Below are 18,106 nucleotides of genomic sequence, written 5' to 3'. Positions count from 1 at the left end.
CCATAGTCCAAACAATGATATTTGTCTCTGATTTATCAACTTCCATGTGTTTTTGTTTGCAGGTGGACTTTGCCAATCAGGAAAGTCAGATGGCTTTCTATCACTCAATGCAGGCATCTGGTCAGGACATTCGCGACTTCTATGAAATCCTGTCTGAGCGAAGGTTTGTATCATTTTTACTAGATTAATTTTGTCACATATCCCCATTTGAAAAATTCCAATGACATTGAATAATATGAGTTTGATTCCTCTTTTTTGTGTGTTTATCAGGGATGAGCGCAGGCCGCAATATGAGTTTACAGCTGAACGGCCATTCTTTGATAATAGTGTGCGAACACCTGGAGGAACCTTCACAGAAGATCCCCGTCGCAAGTTACCTGACAGAGGCCGCGAGTTCTACACAGAATGGGACTCATACCAGGGGGATTTCTATGACCCGCGTTACTTTGATGATCCGCGTGAATACAGAGATTACAGAGACCCCTATGAGCAGGACATCCGCAAATACAGTTACTTGCAGAGGGAGCGTGAGCGGGAGCGCTTTGAAACAGACCGTGAACGTGACCATGGGCGGAGAACAATGGAACACAGCCAGAGCCCTTCTCACCCTCATCGCCCTGCCAGTCCTACAGCGTCCCACTCCCTCTCTGAGCGTCTACCAAATGACTCTGATCGCCGCATTTGCTGTAGATCCTCAGAGCGAAGTGCCAGCTGCAGTTCACTCTCACCTCCGAGATTTGACAAGGCACGACCCGATCGGTATAATAAGAGCGATAAGCCAGAGAAGGAGAGACCATTTGAAACTGAACATGGTACTGGGGGTGATAAGGAAAAGAGGTCTGGGCGCAAGGAGAAGGGTGAGAAACAGAGGTTGAGAAAACTTAAATTGCAATCTCCCAGCATTCCATCGCCCGAGACAGTGCCTAAACTGGAAAGAGAAGTTAGTCCAGATGCAGGGCCTCGAAGCAAAGTCAGCAAGTTTCCTCTTAAGGAAAAAGAAGGCTCAGGCAAAGGACGGCTAGATCTACCACCTTGTGTGGTGCAGCTAACACGTGTGAAGGAGAAGGAAGGGAAATTGCTTGGTCATGCTATCCTAGAAAAACAAAGAGTTAGAGGTGGGAATGACAGTATTCTGCTTGCATCACCTTCAAGGGATCAGAAAAGTCCTCCCTTCCGCATAGATCCCCAAAAAGGAGATATAGTCAAGCATGGGAAGGTGCCAAAAGATAAAAACCTTGAAGTTGTAGACAAGGATGGTAAAATGAAAGCCAAAAAACATATGAAAGCTGCCCCTAGGTATGATGATTCTAACTCTGTGGATGTTCACCGTCTAGCTGCACGAAAGAGGCGTTTTGAAGACTCCATGGGGAAGACCGATCAACTGAAGAGGGAGAGTCCAGAAGAGGGCAGTAGACTGGGACTTAGGAAGACACCTGACAGTGCTATGGCAAAGGAGAATGAGGGTGCAAGGAGCTTATTGCGAAAAGTGGTGCATAAGATGGAGCATTGCAAGGCTAAATCTGAGAGACTTGTTACTGTTTGCAGTCCTCAAGATGAACAAGAGTCTGAAATAGTCTCCATGGGAATGGGGCTTGGACTCAGTTTGGAACTTCAGTCACGACTTGGAGAACCAACAGAAGAGGCAACAGATCCATTAGACCCAACCTGTCTGAAAATTCAGTTTTGGGGATCAAGTCTCACGAAAATCTCTGATGGGAGTCTTGACCAGGACGCATTCACGCAACTGCCGCAACAAGACAATGGCGAGCAGGGTGTAGGATTTTACAAAAGTAGAGGGGAGACTGAGGAACGACTTGAGTCTGACCTTGACCACTCTCAGACCTGCAGAAAACAAATGGAACAGAGCCGACAGCTTCGGCTGAAGCTAGAAGAGCCTGACAAATTACATAAATCAGAAAGCTCACAAGACGGCGACACAGAGGACTTTGAAAGGTGCAATCTGGTGCATGAGGTAGGAAAAACACTTCAAGATGTTACAGACGATTCTCCATCTAGCAAACATAAGAAATCCGAGAGTTTTGACTTTGACTTGCTAAGTGGTAAGAGAGCCCGCAACTACAGGTCTTCCTGTGAATTAAATGAAGACCCTGACCTGAGTGTCATATCTTTTTCTGGCTCTGGTCCCTTTCCCTCAAATGAAGAAGAGTGTGCTTCCCGGTTAGCACAATCAGTTACCAATAAAGAGACTAAAGGCTCTCCAAAAGAAGAGGACAAAGTCTACTCGCAAGTAGATTCATTGAAATACAGCTTGGACATGACACCTAATCATTTCCGTTCCCCTATCACAGAATTTCCTAAGCTTAAAACAGCATTGCTTGGGTGTAACGAGCAGCTACTTCAACGATGGGAGAGTAGAATCAAATCTGACTGCCTCAGAATGGACATGACCTTCCCCAGTAGCATTGTGAAACAAGAAAGCATTTGCAAACATCTTGTGTGTGAACTAGAGCCTGGAGAAGTACCGTCAGATTCAGATGATGATGGTGAGAACAAAAACCACTCCCCTAAGCCCAACACCTCACTGTCCTCTATCCTCGGGGAACGTGAAGAAAGGTTGACAGGCCTCAAGCTCTCATGCTCCCTGGAGAAGAACAAGTTCTATTCTTTTGCATTAGACAAGACTATCACTCCAGACACACAAGCACTTCTTGAGCGAGCCAAGTCATTGTCCTCCGCAAGGGAGGATAATTGGTCCTTTCTTGACAGAGACTCTCGCTTTGCCAGTCTTCGCAGTAGCTCAGACAAAGAAAAGGTAGAGTCTGTACCACGACCTATCCCGTCTTGGTACATGAAAAAGAAGAAGATTCGTACCGACTCTGAAGGTAAACTGGATGACAATAAGAAAGACCACAAAGCAGAGGATCTGGAACGGCAGGAGCTGTTTGCATCTCGTTTTCTTCATAGTTCAATCTTTGAGCAAGATTCACGGCGTCTACAACATCTTGAGCGCAAAGATCCTGAGTTGGGAATTGGCAGACATCCTGCCAAACAGGATGCTGTCAAAGGACAACCTGGGCCATGGGGAGGGGACCTTCAAGAGCCCATAGTGCTTTTTCATAGCCGCTTTCTGGAGCTTCAACAACAGAAGGAGACCTCATGGGGCCACTTTCCACAAGAAATTGAAAGCGTTGATGAGAGTGAACAAGAAGAGTCTCCCAAGGTTTTAGAGTTCATGCAGAAGGCCGATATTAAATCAGTCAGCCCTGCTCTCATCTTGCCAATTTCACAGTTTCTTTCTTCACCCAGAGAGATTTCTCCACAGCAGGAGAAAGAGGTTGTTTTAACTACTTCATCCTCTGAACAGACTGTTTCACTGATTGAAGAGGAAAAAGTAGAACATAATCTTGAAGTGTTCCCACCCCAATCTCCTCTAGTAGAGATCCAACCCCCTGCCTCGATTTTAATCACACCCATATCACCTTTCCCTTCAGATGCTGAGGTTAAAGTTAAAGTTGAACCTAAAGAGGTATTATGTGAACCCAGAGTTACAACTGAAGGCAATCTTACAGTGGATCATACATCTTTCCTTGATAATAAGCTTCCCACTCCTGGTGCCTCATTAAGTAGTTTTGAGGCAAATGCTGCTGAATTCACCTGCTCTGCTTCCCCCAAGGTTGACGAGAATATAGAAATGGTAAAGATAGAGACCCAACCAGAGAAACTATATTCTAAGGACATTGACAAACCTCAGAAATCTGACGATTCCCAAGAGGTTCACATACCAGTCTCAGAGGCTGGAATCAAACCAGCAAAGCCAATTCGCAAACAACCCAAGAGTAAAAGAGCTAAGCCAAATGTGTCAGAAACACAAATCCTGGAGCCCCCCAAAACCGCTGTCTCTGAGAAACCAGTAACTCGAAAGAGTGAGCGAATTGACAGAGAGAAGCTGAAAAGGTCTTCATCTCCACGAGGAGAAGTATTAAAGGCATCATCAGAACCTAAAACCACAGCCAAGTCACCAGTTAATGTCCCTGACTCTGAGAATGAATCAATTCTAATCCACGGAAGGAGCAGACGGCGAAATGTTCGGTCAGTTTATGCCACACCATCTGAAGGGGATGCCCAGCCACCATGTAAAGAGGTGGTGGAGTCCTCTTGCTCCGCCCATAAGTGTGGTGTTGACAAGGATCTAGTGCTGCAGCAGGATGCATTGAACACATCTACCTACACAAGGCGAGGTCGCCCACCCAAGTCACGCAGGCGAGGGGAAGATGTGTCACCAGTGAAAGGGGACTCGCAGAAATCATCAGAGGAAGACATTGACATGAAAGAGCCTGCTAACACTGGACAGGGTTCCAGAATGTCTGAGGGGTGGTGTTCACCCCGTATGCAGAAAGTGCAGACAGCTCAAGTGTCTTCACTTACTGGGGCTTCAATTGGTAGGAAAGCAAGTAGAGTAGACAAACAATCCGAGAGTGCAACATCATCAGGAGAGAAGTCAGTTGATAGTACAACTACTGAAGAGCCTGAGCCCAAAATAAAAGATGAGTCAGAAGAAGCAGGGAAATTATTAGAGGAAGCAATGCAATGCTTGCCAACACAGAAAGACGAAGGAAACAAAGTGCTAACTGATCAAATTGAGAAAAAGTATTCTGAAGGGGACATTGAGAGGATAGAATCTACCCATGTGGAGAAAAGACAACAATCTGAAAAGAGCACCAAGGTTTACACAAAAGCACCAAGGTTTACACGAAATGCCAAATTGGTGACAGAGGATAAATCGCATGGCTTGAGAAACCTTGAGATTCGTGTAAGCGTAGATGATGTGAAAGGGTTGCTTTGCTCTGAGGAGGATGAGGCTGAATCTTTTGAGACCACTGCTAAAAATGCCAAACCAGGAGTACCAGATAAAGAAGAAGCAAGGACTCAGTGTTATCTGAAAGATGCCGCAGAGTTCAGCCCAGAGGAAAAGGAAGATGTTCTGTTAGACCCTGAACAAACGGTAGACCCAGCAGCCGCTATTTTGGCACGTCAGATAGAACTGGAACGGGCAGTGGAGAATATTGCCAAACTTACAGTTGTGCAACCTCTTCAACCCTATAAGGAACCACCTGCAGAGCCATCTACCCTGCTGCCCCCTGTCACTGTAGAACCAGAGAATGAAATGGAGGGGGAGAAGTCAGCTATTCCTGCCAGTGAAACCGAACTAGCTGCTGCTATTGATTCCATTACTGCTGAAGACATATCTACTGATACAGATGGTTTCACAGCTCCTTCCACTTATACTGCAATTGTTCCTACCCCAGAGCCTCTGGTCTTACCCTCTGCCAATGATGTCTTGGAACCAGAAACACACATGGCTATCAGCAACATTATTGACCCAGAGATGGGAGTTTTGATTCCCAGTGCCAAACCCCTGACGACAGATGCTAAAGCCTCTGAATCAACAGTCTCTGGGGCCTCTGCTGAAGATGAGTCCCTTCTACCAGAAACACACGCAAAAAAAGGGAAAGCAGTCAGACCTAAGACTTCAAAGAGGTCCAGAGGACGAAAGGCTGTCAACCGGAAGGGAGAACCTGCTGAAGAGGTATCAGAAGCTGAGACCTCCCCCTTCAAGCTACCAGAGTCCATTCCTGAAGAAGTTGAAGTCATCAACTCTAAGGCAGATACTGCTACAGCAACAGCCACTGTTGTCACCGCAGCTGCTACCTGCAAATGTGATATCACATGTACCATGACTGTGAACACTCCCAAGGAGGCAGAACAACCTGCTGTGGAACAACCCGTACCTGAAGAATCAGCCTTTCACTCTGGTACCAAGAGACTTCCTCATTTCAAAAAGTTTCAAATATCAGCAGTAGCCCCTACTCTCTCTCCATCCCCTGCTCTCACACCTTCTCCAACCCAATTGGATGTCCCTCCACCCTGCCAAGGCAAGATGCCTGTTTCACCAGACTGGCTTCACAGATCTGAAGAAAGTATAATACATGCTACTCCTGCAACTCTAGTTTCTGTAGTGACTCCCTCTGCACCAGCAGTAACAGCACTTGGAAGCCAGTCGGCAAATCCACTTATGCCTCCTGATACTAAGGCATCGGATATTGACTCTAGCTCCAGCACTCTCAGAAAGATCCTCATGGATCCCAAATATGTGTCAGCATCAAACAGCAATGCCATTCCTACTACAGTGCTAACCACAACGCTGGCAGACCCTCGCATGTCAGAGAATGAAAACTCATCTGACACAATGGCTGCTAGGCACACGCATCCTGAAGACAGACCCTTTCCTTTCACTCTTCAAAAACCATCCCCGCTCACCGAGACCCAGCAGAACTTTGGAGAGAAGATGGTGCATTCAGTCATTTCTTCCCCTACTACCTCTGTCATCAGCCGGATTCCAATGCCCTTTGACACTGAGGAAGCACCTCGAATCTCCCTAAGTAACCGTAATGCTGGCCTATCTCTAACCAAACAGAAATCCAGATCAAGTATGAACGAGAACAACTGTTACCATGGAGTGGATGTGGCAGAGGATGTAAACTGCAGAGGACGGTCTATAGTTGAGAGCACACCCTACAACACAGGCTCCAGTCGTGGCCTCAGGGTAAATACATCCGAGGGTGTGGTAGTACTAAGTTACTCAGGGCAAAAAACAGAGGGACCTCAACGGATCAGTGCCAAAATTAGCCAGATCCCACCGGCCAGTGCAGTCGACATAGAGTTTCAGCAGTCTGTGTCTAAATCTCAGATTAAGCAAGAACCATTTGCCCCATCCCAGCTTTGCACTCCCAAGGGACCCCTGACACCCACAGGGTACGGACACCCGGGGGTACTCTTAACTGGCCATACATACAATTCTCAGCCTGTCATCTCCACCATTAAGCAGGAGAGTCCTGGTTCTGAAAAGTCAGAGTCGTCATATCACACTGGACCCCAGGGTAGTGCAGTAAGGATGTTTCAACAACCGGTCACTAGTCCTCAAATATTGATGTACAATCGGGCTGTGATGCAGCAGCACGTAAAGAAAGAGCCTGGAGCAGAATCCAAACCAATGATGGTGGATATGGCAAAGGCACACCAGACATCCAACCTCAGCCCAATCATGAATCCACATTACCCATCTTTGACTGGAAACCGCATGAGTCCTAGTCCCAGTACCCCATCTGATTGGTCAGTCCCACACCTCAAGCAAGAGCCTCATTCCCCTCGAGCAACGGGCCACTCACCTTTACCCTTTGCGAAAGTTTGCTCTCCCAGAAACTCAATGTCCCCCCATGCCAGCTCTATGGTTTTGCATCCTGGCATGCCTGAGATGTCTCCATATGTTGCCAGTATGCACCACCCCCACCCAGAGCAGTCTGTTATAATGACCCCGGTGTCACACAGCGTCACCCAGTCAGTGTCTATAGGTCACCTCTCGCACAGCGATGTCAGGATGAATACCCCACAGCTCTCTGGAATGAATCATGGAAGACGGGCGAATTCCATGCCATCTCCCCGCACTGGACCTCCTCAGCGCGCCAACACCATCAGAGAAATGGTGCTGCAGTCACATGCGGGCCCCACTCGGGGAGCATCAGACAGCTGTGCCGAAGAGAACATGAAGCACTACCACCAGGGGCTGTGCAGACCCTCTGCACCCCAGCTCCAGTCAGATGTGATGATGATGCAGGCAGAGCAGCACAGAGGGCTGCATCACGCAGGCCTACGTCTGGACCAGTACAGCATGGCCTCCCGAGACATCAGAGACATGCGCGACATACGGGACATGCGCATCCTGATGCACCATCAGCTAGGAGAGCACACCATTGCAGAGGGACGTCGGTCACAAACTCCTGAGGCAGGAGCAACCTCAATCACCAACCTCTCTGCTGCCTCCAAGACTCCAAAAGGCATGACGCAGATGCGGAAGGAGATTCCTAAAACATTGGAGGCAAAGATGTCTCACCCACCTCATACTGAGAGCAGCAGGATGATGGGGGTCCATCCATCTGTCCCTGTTATGGTGTCTCCTCATCATCATCCTCAAGGTGTTCAGCTGATTCATCCAGGTGGCACTGGCTCCTTCCCAGTGTACCGGGATATGCAGGGCTTCCACTCCCAGTTTTCTAGTCACTCTTCGATGGGATTGAACCTGGCTCCCCGCGGCATCACACCTTCCCAGGTCAGAGAACTATGCATTCATGTTTAAATTTAGTTCATTAGTTTCAGATGTTTAGTGTTTTTGCCAGTGTTTTCAGTTAGGATTGACTTTGACTATTATTTTAGTGTTTCTCTCCTACAGTACATTACTTCTATGTAGATAGCACTGAAGTCTTATTTGTTTCCTCAGGATGATGATCTCAGCCACAGGGGCAAGCTATCTCAGTCACTCTCTGCTGGGTCACTTGGTGGAGGAAGTGAAACCAAATCGGACAACTCCCACCTCCGTCACACAGCCTCCATGGACTTATCCCACATGCCCCGGATGCAGAGGGACACCATTTCACCCTCTTATACTTCTCCCATGGCTCTCTCCCACAAGCAAGAGCTAGCTCTGCAGAAGGGCCCACCAGTCTTCATGCCGAGCCCTCCAGTAGCACCCCTCTCAAGTTCCTCACAGTTGCACCCTGAGGGTAAACTGGGGCACTCAGGATACCGGTCCGTCGATATGGTGCAGCTTTTAATGGTAAGGAGGCTGATCATGGGAATTAAAACAATCCTGAAGACTTTCAGTCATCATTAGTAAGGATAGATTAGAATTAGAAATCAGTTCAGATAATATTGCTTATACTTAAAATGTCATATATTTCTCTGATCTTTCTTTGCTACACTTTTGTTTGTGCAGAAATACCCCATAGTATGGCAAGGCCTGCTGGCTCTGAAGAATGACTCGGCTGCCGTGCAGCTCCACTTTGTCTCTGGCAACAACGTTCTTGCCCACCGTTCACTGCCGCCACTGGAGGGAGGGGCCCCGCTCCGCATCGCACAGAGGATGAGGTTGGAAGCGTCCCAGCTTGAGGGCGTGGCTCGCAGGATGATGGTGAGTTGCTAGTTGTCCGTCATTGAAATTATGCATTTTATCACGGTTCTTGTAGAATGTTTCCAAAGACACTCTTAGGTAATGTTTTCTTTGCAGGCAACTAGTTCTCATTACAACTGTGAATGTAAACATGCTTAATATTTCAGTAACATTTCAGGTGAAAGCACAACCGATTTGATGATTGTTGTTTATAGGTGGAGAGTGACTACTGCCTCCTGCTAGCTCTGCCATGTGGACGGGATCAGGAGGACGTTCTCAGTCAGACCCTTCTCCTGAAAGGAGGCTTCATCACCTACCTACAGCAAAAACAAGCAGCTGGGATCATCAATGTCCCCAACCCCGGCTCCAATCAGGTATGTGTTGCATTCTGACTGTTAAGCCATATCAGCATCCATTTCAAATGGACCTGTAATGGCCCTTCTGTATTCAAGTAAATATTAGGTGGAGATGGGAGTATGGTACTGAACTGATTTCAAACAATGAGGTTGGAAACACAACTGACACGTGTCTTGTCTCTTCCTTCCCCAGCCGGCATATGTGGTGCAGATTTTTCCACCATGTGATTTCTCTGAGAGCCACCTGTCGCGGCTCGCCCCCGACCTTCTCAACAGTATCTCCAGCATCTCCCCTCACATCATGATTGTCATTGCCTCCGTGTAATACCTCCAATAAAAAAAACTCCATTCTCTAGAACCCAACAGAATCAAGCCAACACCAGCCTTTTTGGACTTTCATCCAGGTTAGAAAACTGGAAATGCCTCAGTTTGGATGGGTTTGACCTCTTTTTTTTGTTTTTAAAACATGCACTCACTCTTACTTCTCTTCACCAAGTCCTTAAGTCATCCTTCCACCTCTGATTCCACAACTCCCTGCCTTTACGGAGAGCATACGGAAGGGTCGATTGGGGGTTTTCGTGATCAATTCTATGATCATACATTTCACTTTTGCAATCGTTGGAAGTAAACCGGATTGCGTCTTGATTTTGAAAGCATTCGAGGAGACGAAGGAACAAAAAGAGAAAGACTGCTATGGGATGTTTTTACTCTCATTGAAATAATGATTGTGATTTTATTTACATCCTTTGGGGATTTTCTTAGAGAACAGATCCAATCAGTCATTGCACTATGTTGAGAAAAAAAACATGATCTTTGTACAGATTAGAGAATAAAATGCTACCTAATTATAATAGACATGCGCCAGTGACCAGCTTTACTTGTGCAAGAGAAAAATAGAAAAAGGAATAATGTCTGCTTCATCAATCTTCTGTACTGCTTCAACTCTTCTACCATCGGCCAACTTGATTTCCTTCTACTTCATTTCCAGAGTCAACTCTATCCTCAGAGGGTACTATTTGAGTTGTACAGTTTGCACTTAATGCCTCAACAGGCGACTATATATATAATTTGTTTATTTTTGTTTGTCTTATTTACAAGTCAAGGTGTCGTAGACAATTGCAAAACTGTAAATATTATAAATATTTAAAGATTAAAAGTATGTAAGGAGGCCAAGTGGATTATATGACAACTCATCACTATCAACCTTTTGGGGGTGGCAACTGGCAAGGACCCCTACAAAACTCCTAGGCGTGACATTTACAAACTTTTGTTATTGGAATTGATTCTGTGCCAAAATCTCTTTTTCAATGAACCCCCAGAACCTATTTTCATACTTGACTTTGTATTTGTCACTCAGATCTACTGTACCAGCCTCTGTTTGTACTTAGTTTTTGATATATTTTCTTCATCAGCCCAACCTGTTACAGCATACATACTACTACTCCATTGTGAAATCCTGTCTTCATTTCCATGGAGTGCCATAAACTGTTCTATTTGATGTTGGTGAACATAGTCCTTCTGTCTCTCTCCTTGTGTCCTCCACTGCCCTCTACCGTTCCTCTGAAAATACTCCTGGATACCAATATGTGCTCCCAAAGTCAAAAAGCAAAATACTCAATGACAGCTGTAGCATGCTTAACTTGAATAAGTAAAGGGTAAATACAATCCGTAAGGCAACGAATGTGACTAAAACTTTAAACAATGCTGGGAATGTATGTGTAAACGGTCTCTCTTTCCTTTCCCTGAACTAGTGTCTCCCTGAGCCAATTCTGTAAATACTCATGTTCTCAATATGTGCTCTTGTGTACTTTCCCTTATTACTGTCTCCGTTCAGGGTCTTCATGTTTTGTTTTGTGTGACAAAACAAAGCAGTCCGAAAGATGAAGCTAGTTGTGAACCGATGCAGATTCTCAGTTTTTGTGGTGTAAATATTTCTATGACTGCAGGCTGAATACTTTCATGGTGATGTTGAAGGCACTTATAATTTTTGTATACAACTTACAAGAAAATACCCCAAAAACAAAATTATTTATCTTAAACTGTCTTTTGATCAATCTTATTTCATAATTTTCAGTGTATTTTGCTGTTCCTCCATGAGGACATTTTTAAACTAAAATAAATGGTTGTTTAACATCTACAGATCCATTAAATGGTCTGTCACTCTTGATTTGTGTTTGCTTGCTTTTGCCCGTTGTCTTGGTATGCCTTGTTCCACTGCAGATACATTACTGTATGATATATTACCAACAGTATTATCTAGTTGTTACTCTGATTATGCAGAACATTGTTTTCAGGTTACTACTTGTTGTGAAATATGCAGCGTCTTCAGGTTACTACTTGTGAAAATATGCAGCGTCTTCAGGTTACTACTTGTTGTGAAATATGTTGCAGTTCACCTTGAAGTCACAAGATGTCAGCATAGGATAATACCCACTGGGCACAGACATCAGTTCAATGTTTAGTTTTGATTTCCAATTGGCTGAGTTATCAACTAATGTGAATTAAACATGATGTCACCCTCTCATTGGAATTAGGTTTAACATTGGGTGAAAAGACAACTCCCTTACATTGATGACTTTTGCAAATCCAATCAGTTTTCCAAATTAATTTAATGTCGTTACACAGATTGTTTTGTTGAAATTTCTGTTTGTACTTCTGTAGCCTAAAGCTTACCATGCTCATTTTATGTTTTGAGTCAGAGTTCTCTAACTGCACTATTAGTTGACAATCCTAGTTTATGTAGACAAATGGCTCACATAAATGAGTTTTGGAAAAACTACCACTAAATCATAAACATGGCAACTGCAGTGAAAAATCCACAGTACAGCTGTGTGTACATGCATAGGAGAGAGCGAAGAGAAGTTAATTTCTCCAACAATGGCCTTGCATTGTTAGTCTTCCAAAGAAAGTCAGACATTTATCTGATAATATGTGCCCATATTTTGCATTTATGTGAAGCAGTCTGAAGATAAGTGACTATGGAGAAGTATGTTCAAACCTGGGATCGGCACAAGGGAAGGGCAATTAAAGTTGCACTTTTGTACTTATCCTCCCCGAGGCTATAGGGCTCTATAGTTTAAAAATGTTAAGACTAATGCCTGAACATTAGGGTGTCCTGCTCCTGTTACATTCAAAAGCACACTGAAGAATCCTCAGAGGGATGCCGATTGGGAGTTATTGGTGAGGAATTCCCTGTGGGAATGTTCGGCGGACAGGCCTGTGTGGACTCTCATCACATTTGGAGGTACTGAAAAGGCTAAAATGAATGTCCTCAAAGGGGGACTGCCTGCAGCGAAGAGACCCCAAGTACCCCAACTGTACATTATGGTTTTATAACCCTCAATTTCAGCCATCAAAGGATGTTCTAGAGTTCCAAAATGGTGGCTTCTTCCTGAAATGTCAACTGTGGTTTTCGCTTATTTAAACACTCATCCCACATGCTTAATGCAATAATATAGAATTTTTCATAACAGTATTTTATATCAGAGAGAAAACAGAGCTACAAAGAGATGTAGAAGGGCTGAGGTTGTGAAAATAAAGGTTCTCAAACTAAGAGGCCACTGGATATCTGAGGGAGGGAAAGCGGATCATGCTGGAACTCATCAAAGACACATCACGCCTCTCCTCTTTCTTTTTTCATTACAGGAGGAAGAAGGGAGTGTGACCATGGAAAAGAGGTGAAGCGCAAGCGATTTATAGTGCCTCGACAGGCTAAGACAAGGAATGTTAATTGAGGCCCAGCATGAGAAGAAGCAAAGATGTTGGAACACAGTGTGAAGAGAGAGAGCACGGAGAGCAAAGGGGAAACTCAAGATGCTGTTCCTCTCCTCACTTTGTCCCCCCCTCCTACCCTGCCCTCTGAAATTACAGACCTAGCCTATGACAAACGAGATGGGGAAGCAGCAGCAGGAAGAGTAGGAAGGAAAAAAGTTATGAGTCCTTCATGCTTGCTCAACCCCCTCCATCTTTCTGTCTTTTTAGTCTGTCTTTTGAAGTCTTAGCCCGCAACATTACATTCCAAAGGCCAAATTGAGCTAGTAAAAGAAGATGCAAAGAACTTTGAAAATACTGGTTTTGGGTTTTTCTGACATTGATAAGTGCTTGTTTTCTTGTTTTGAGTTTTAGGCTTTTTGCTGATGTTCCATGCAGATGTTGCTCTGAATGTATTATCCACAGACACATTTCAACACATGATAAACACAACTAGATCGGAAGCATTACAGTTATGTAATGCATTTTTTCAATTCTTTCTTCTGGGTCTTAGAGATACCCTAAAGTTACATAATGTAGGGGTAAACTCACTTCATCTATGTCAATGTGGAGCATCCACCTGGGTGGATCCTCAAAGGGTTCTACAGCTGCACCATCGAGAACATCCTGACGGGTTGCAACACTGCCTGTTATGGCAACTGCTCGGCATCCGATCGCAAGGCACTACAGAGCGTACGGTCCAGTACATCAGTGGGGCCAAGCTTTCTGCCATCCAGGACCTCTATACCAGGCGGTGTCAGAGGAAGACCCTAAAAATTGTCAAGACTTCAGCCACCCCAGCCATAGACTGTTCTCTCTGCTACTGCACGGCAAGCGGTACCGGAGCACCAAGTCCAAGAGGCTTCTAAACAACTTCTACCCCCAAGCCATAAGACTCCTGAACACCTAATCAAATGGCTACCCAGACTATTTGCATTGCCCTCCCCTTTTACGCTGCTGCTACTCTCTGTTATTATCTATGCATAGTCACTTTAATAACTCTACCTACATGCACACATCACCTCAATTACCTCGACTAACCGGTGCCTCCGCACTTCGACTCTTTACCGGTACCCCCTGTATATTGCCTTGCTATTGTTATTTTACTGCTGCTCTTTAATTATTTGTTACATTTATTTATTTAAAAAGAAAATTTAGGTATTTCTCTTAAAACTTCATTGTTGGTTAAGTGCTTGTAAGTAAGCATTTCACTGTAAGGTCTACACCTGTTGTATGTGACAAATTACATTTGATTTGATTTAATTTGGATCTGGATGCAACAGCAAAATCATAAAAACCTCTTGAGACTCTTACATGTTCTGTTTATATTGTTGCAGATTTTGTCACATTGGCATTTGAATTGTCTGAACAATAACCTTTGCTGAACCATTCGGAAGAGGTCTAGAGTGGGGGCAGCAGTTGTGGCCTGGAGAGAATTGTGACTCCAAATGATGAATGGGAGGATGTTCACTGTTCAGTAAGCTCTTCATTTGGGAGATTAGACCAAAGAAGCCTGTGTTTTACATATCTGGTTTGTGGATACTCTGGGTTGGGAGGCTTTAACGGCATGTATCGCCCCTCCCTTAATAACTGTGTGTGGGAGGACTTGATAATAGGGTGGTGTGGAGAGTTCCAGGTCCTTGTCAAAAACAGCCTCATTTGGTGGAGCAGCTATATGGAATTGTTTTAAGGTCTTACCAATGATCAGTTTGCTATTTGATTTAGAATTTTAAAACCCCTTGAGGTATCGAAAACAAATATGAAAACATGATTTGTTGAAATGCATTGAATAACAGATTCACTACACGGAACAACAGATAGTCCCCCAAAAATCAAATGGAAGTTTTTTCTGAAGTGTCTGTCCTATATTTGAGAGATATAATAAAGATCAGTATTTTTATTTTTGTAATCTTGATTTAACTAGGCAAGTCAGTTAAGAACAAATTCTTATTAATAATGACGGCCTACACCAGCCAAACCCAGACGACGCTTGGCCAATTGTGCGCCGCCCTATAGGACTCCAAATCACGGCCAGTTGTGATACAGCCTGGATTCAAACCAGAGTGTCTGTAGTGACTCCTCTAGCACTGAGATGCAGTGCCTTAGACCACTGTGCCACTCGGGAGCCCAAACATTTATTTTTTTGGACATGTATTTAACCAATTTAATCAATTTTAGAATAAGGCTGTAACGTAACAAAATGTGGAAAAAGTCAAGGGGTCTAAATACTTTCCGAATGCGCTATACTTACATACATTTTTTCAACTGGTACCAGGGGACCTTCAGATGAGTCTGGTGAGGCATGTGGGCGTCCTAGAGCAAAACAACCCATGTGTATGTGTTTGTGATTGTCTCACCTTTACACAGAGGGGTAATATTAGGCCAAAACGTATGGACTCTACAGACGATTTTGTGAGCAGACCGATTTTCAGGATGTCTCATGGTCTGACAAACACTGCACTAGCTCTGTCACCTTTCAGATGCATCCAATGCAAAAAAAAACAGATACTCTATGTCTATCTTAAATTGATGAATTTTTATCGGGATTATTTTATTATGCTAATTAGATGTCCCCGGGGTCATGGACATCGACCTTAGGGGGCTAATCCAGGAGCCTAGATAAGAACACAGACAATGTGGAAAGACACAGATGAGAGGCTGCTTGTGGTAGCAGAAAAATAACAGAAGCAGGAAGTACAAGGGAGCAAAGGTCATGTGTATACATATTTATTCAGTAACACACAAAATGTACAAAATCACACAGCCCAATAAGCCTACTGCTAATACTGCATTTGGTCTCTGACTCAGTCTTTCTAAATCCTGATTTTGGCCCATTTTTCTCAGTAGAACATGGCTATACCTCCATACACTCTTCTATGTACAGTCTAGTACCTCCCAGATCTCTTTTGTCCCAAATACCTGGTTATAAGAGAAAGGTGTCAGCCCACCCAAGGTGCATACTACATGTATAACCCATCCCACACACTTCACAATAAGTGAGCTCATGTCCGGAGGCCTTGTTGTCAACATTGTTGTCAATGTTGTCATGCTAACACGATAGGACCAGTGAAAGGATGAGGATAAGGTGATCGTTCCACCTTTTCCAGACTCCAGTATTTTTATTTATTTTAAAAAAAAATCACCTTTATTTAACCAGGTAGGCTAGTTGAGAACAAGTTCTCATTTACAACTGCGACCTGGCCAAGATAAAGCAAAGCAGTGACACAAACAACAACACAGAGTTACACATGGAATAAACAAACATACTGTCAATAATACAGTAGAAAAAGTCTATATACAGTGTGTGCAAATGTGGTAGGATAATGGAGGTAATGCAATAAATAGGCCATAATGGTGAAATAATCACAATATAGCAATTAAACACTGGAGTGATAGATGTGAAGAAGATTAGTTTACAAGTAGAGATACTGGGGTGCAAAGGAGCAAAAATAAATAAAATAGATAACAGTATGGGGATGAGGTAGTTGGATGAGCTATTTACAGATAGGCTATGTACAGGTGCAGTGATCTGTGAGCTGCTCTGACAGCTGGTGCTTAAAGCTAGTGAGGGAGATATGAGTCTCCAGCTTCAGTGATTTTTGCAGTTTGTTCCAGTCATTGGCAGCAGAGAACTAGAAGGAAAGGTGGCCGAAGGAGGAATTGGCTTTGGGGGTGACCAGTGAAATATACCTTCTGGAGTGCGTGCTATGGGTGGGTGCTGCTATGGGGACCAGTGAGCTGAGATAAGGCGGGGCTTTACCTAGCAAAGTCTTATAGATGACCTGGAGCCAGTGGGTTTGGCGACGAGTATGAAGCGAGGGCCAGCCAACGAGAGCATACAGGTCGCAGTGGTGGGTAGTATATGGGGCTTTGGTGACGAAACGGATGGCACTGTGATAGACTGCATCCAATTTGCTGAGTAGAGTGTTGGAGGCTATTTTGTAAATGACATCGCCGAAGTCGAGGATCGGTAGGATAGTCAGTTTTACGAGGGTATGTTTTGCAGCATGAGTGAAGGATGCTTTGTTACGAAATAGGAAGCTGATTCTAGATTTAATTTTGGATTGGAGATGCTTAATGTGAGTCTGGAAGGAGAGTTTACAGTCTAACCAGACACCTAGGTATTTGTAATTGTCCACATATTCTAAGTCAGAACCGTCCAGAGTAGTGATGCTGGATGGGCGGGCAGGTGTGGGCAGCGATCGGTTGATGAGCATGCAATTAGTTTGATTTGCATTTAAGAGCAGTTGGAGGACACGGAAGGAGTGTTGTATGGCATTGAAGCTCGTCTGGAGGTTAGTTAACACAGTGTCCAAAAAAGGGCCAGAAGTATACAGAGTGGTATCGTCCGCGTAGAGGTGGGTCAGAGAATCACCAGCAGCAAGAGCGACATCATTGATGTATACAGAGAAAAGAGTTGGCCCGAGGATTGAACCCTGTGGCACCCCCATAGAGACTGTCAGAAGTCCGGAACAGGCCCTCCGATTTGACACACTGAACTCTGTCTGAGAAGTAGTTGGTGAACCAGGCGAGGCAGTCATTTGAGAAACCAAGGCTGTTGAGTCTGCCGATAAGAATGCGGTGATTGACAGAGTCAAAAGCCTTGGCCAGGTCGATGAAGACGGCTGCACAGTACAATCTTTTATCAATGGTGGTTATGATATCATTTAGGACCTTGAGCGTGGCTGAGGTGCACCCGTGACCAGCTCGGAAACCGGATTGCACAGCGGAGAAGGTACGATGGGATTCGAAATGGTTGGTGATCAGTTTGTTAACTTGGCTTTCGAAGACCTTAGAAAGGCAGGGTAGGATAGATATAGGTCTGTAGAAGTTTGGGTCTAGAGTGTCTCCTCCTTTGAAGAGGGGGATGACCGCGGCAGATTTCCAATCTTTGGGGATCTCAGACGATACGAAAGAGAGGTTGAACAGGCTAGTAATAGGGTTTGCAACAATTTCGGCGGATAATTTTAGAAAGAGAGGGTCCAGATTGTCTAGCCTGGCTGATTTGAAGGGGAACAGATTTTGCTATAGGGGTCCA

The 18,106-nt window shown here is 44.6% G+C and overlaps 1 protein-coding gene across 1 annotated transcript in view; it reads left to right on the top strand.

Annotated features, from left to right (window-relative positions):
• spen (spen family transcriptional repressor) overlaps positions 1-11,477 on the top strand; it is a 46,146-nt gene extending 34,669 nt beyond the window's left edge. The window contains exons 11-16 of the mRNA XM_039011501.1: positions 63-163; positions 271-8,125; positions 8,294-8,629; positions 8,789-8,983; positions 9,178-9,336; positions 9,512-11,477. Of these exons, the coding sequence (XP_038867429.1) occupies positions 63-163; positions 271-8,125; positions 8,294-8,629; positions 8,789-8,983; positions 9,178-9,336; positions 9,512-9,643 (8,778 nt within the window). The 3' untranslated portion in view covers positions 9,644-11,477. The remainder of the gene's footprint in view (positions 1-62; positions 164-270; positions 8,126-8,293; positions 8,630-8,788; positions 8,984-9,177; positions 9,337-9,511) is intronic.
• The last annotated feature ends 6,629 nt before the right edge of the window (positions 11,478-18,106 follow it).

The sequence above is a fragment of the Salvelinus namaycush genome, chromosome 16 (genome assembly GCF_016432855.1).
Source record: "Salvelinus namaycush isolate Seneca chromosome 16, SaNama_1.0, whole genome shotgun sequence".
Classification (NCBI taxonomy): Eukaryota; Metazoa; Chordata; class Actinopteri; order Salmoniformes; family Salmonidae; genus Salvelinus; species Salvelinus namaycush.
The sequence above is the reverse complement of the archived record's forward strand: the minus strand, read 5'-3'. Positions and strand labels throughout refer to the sequence as shown.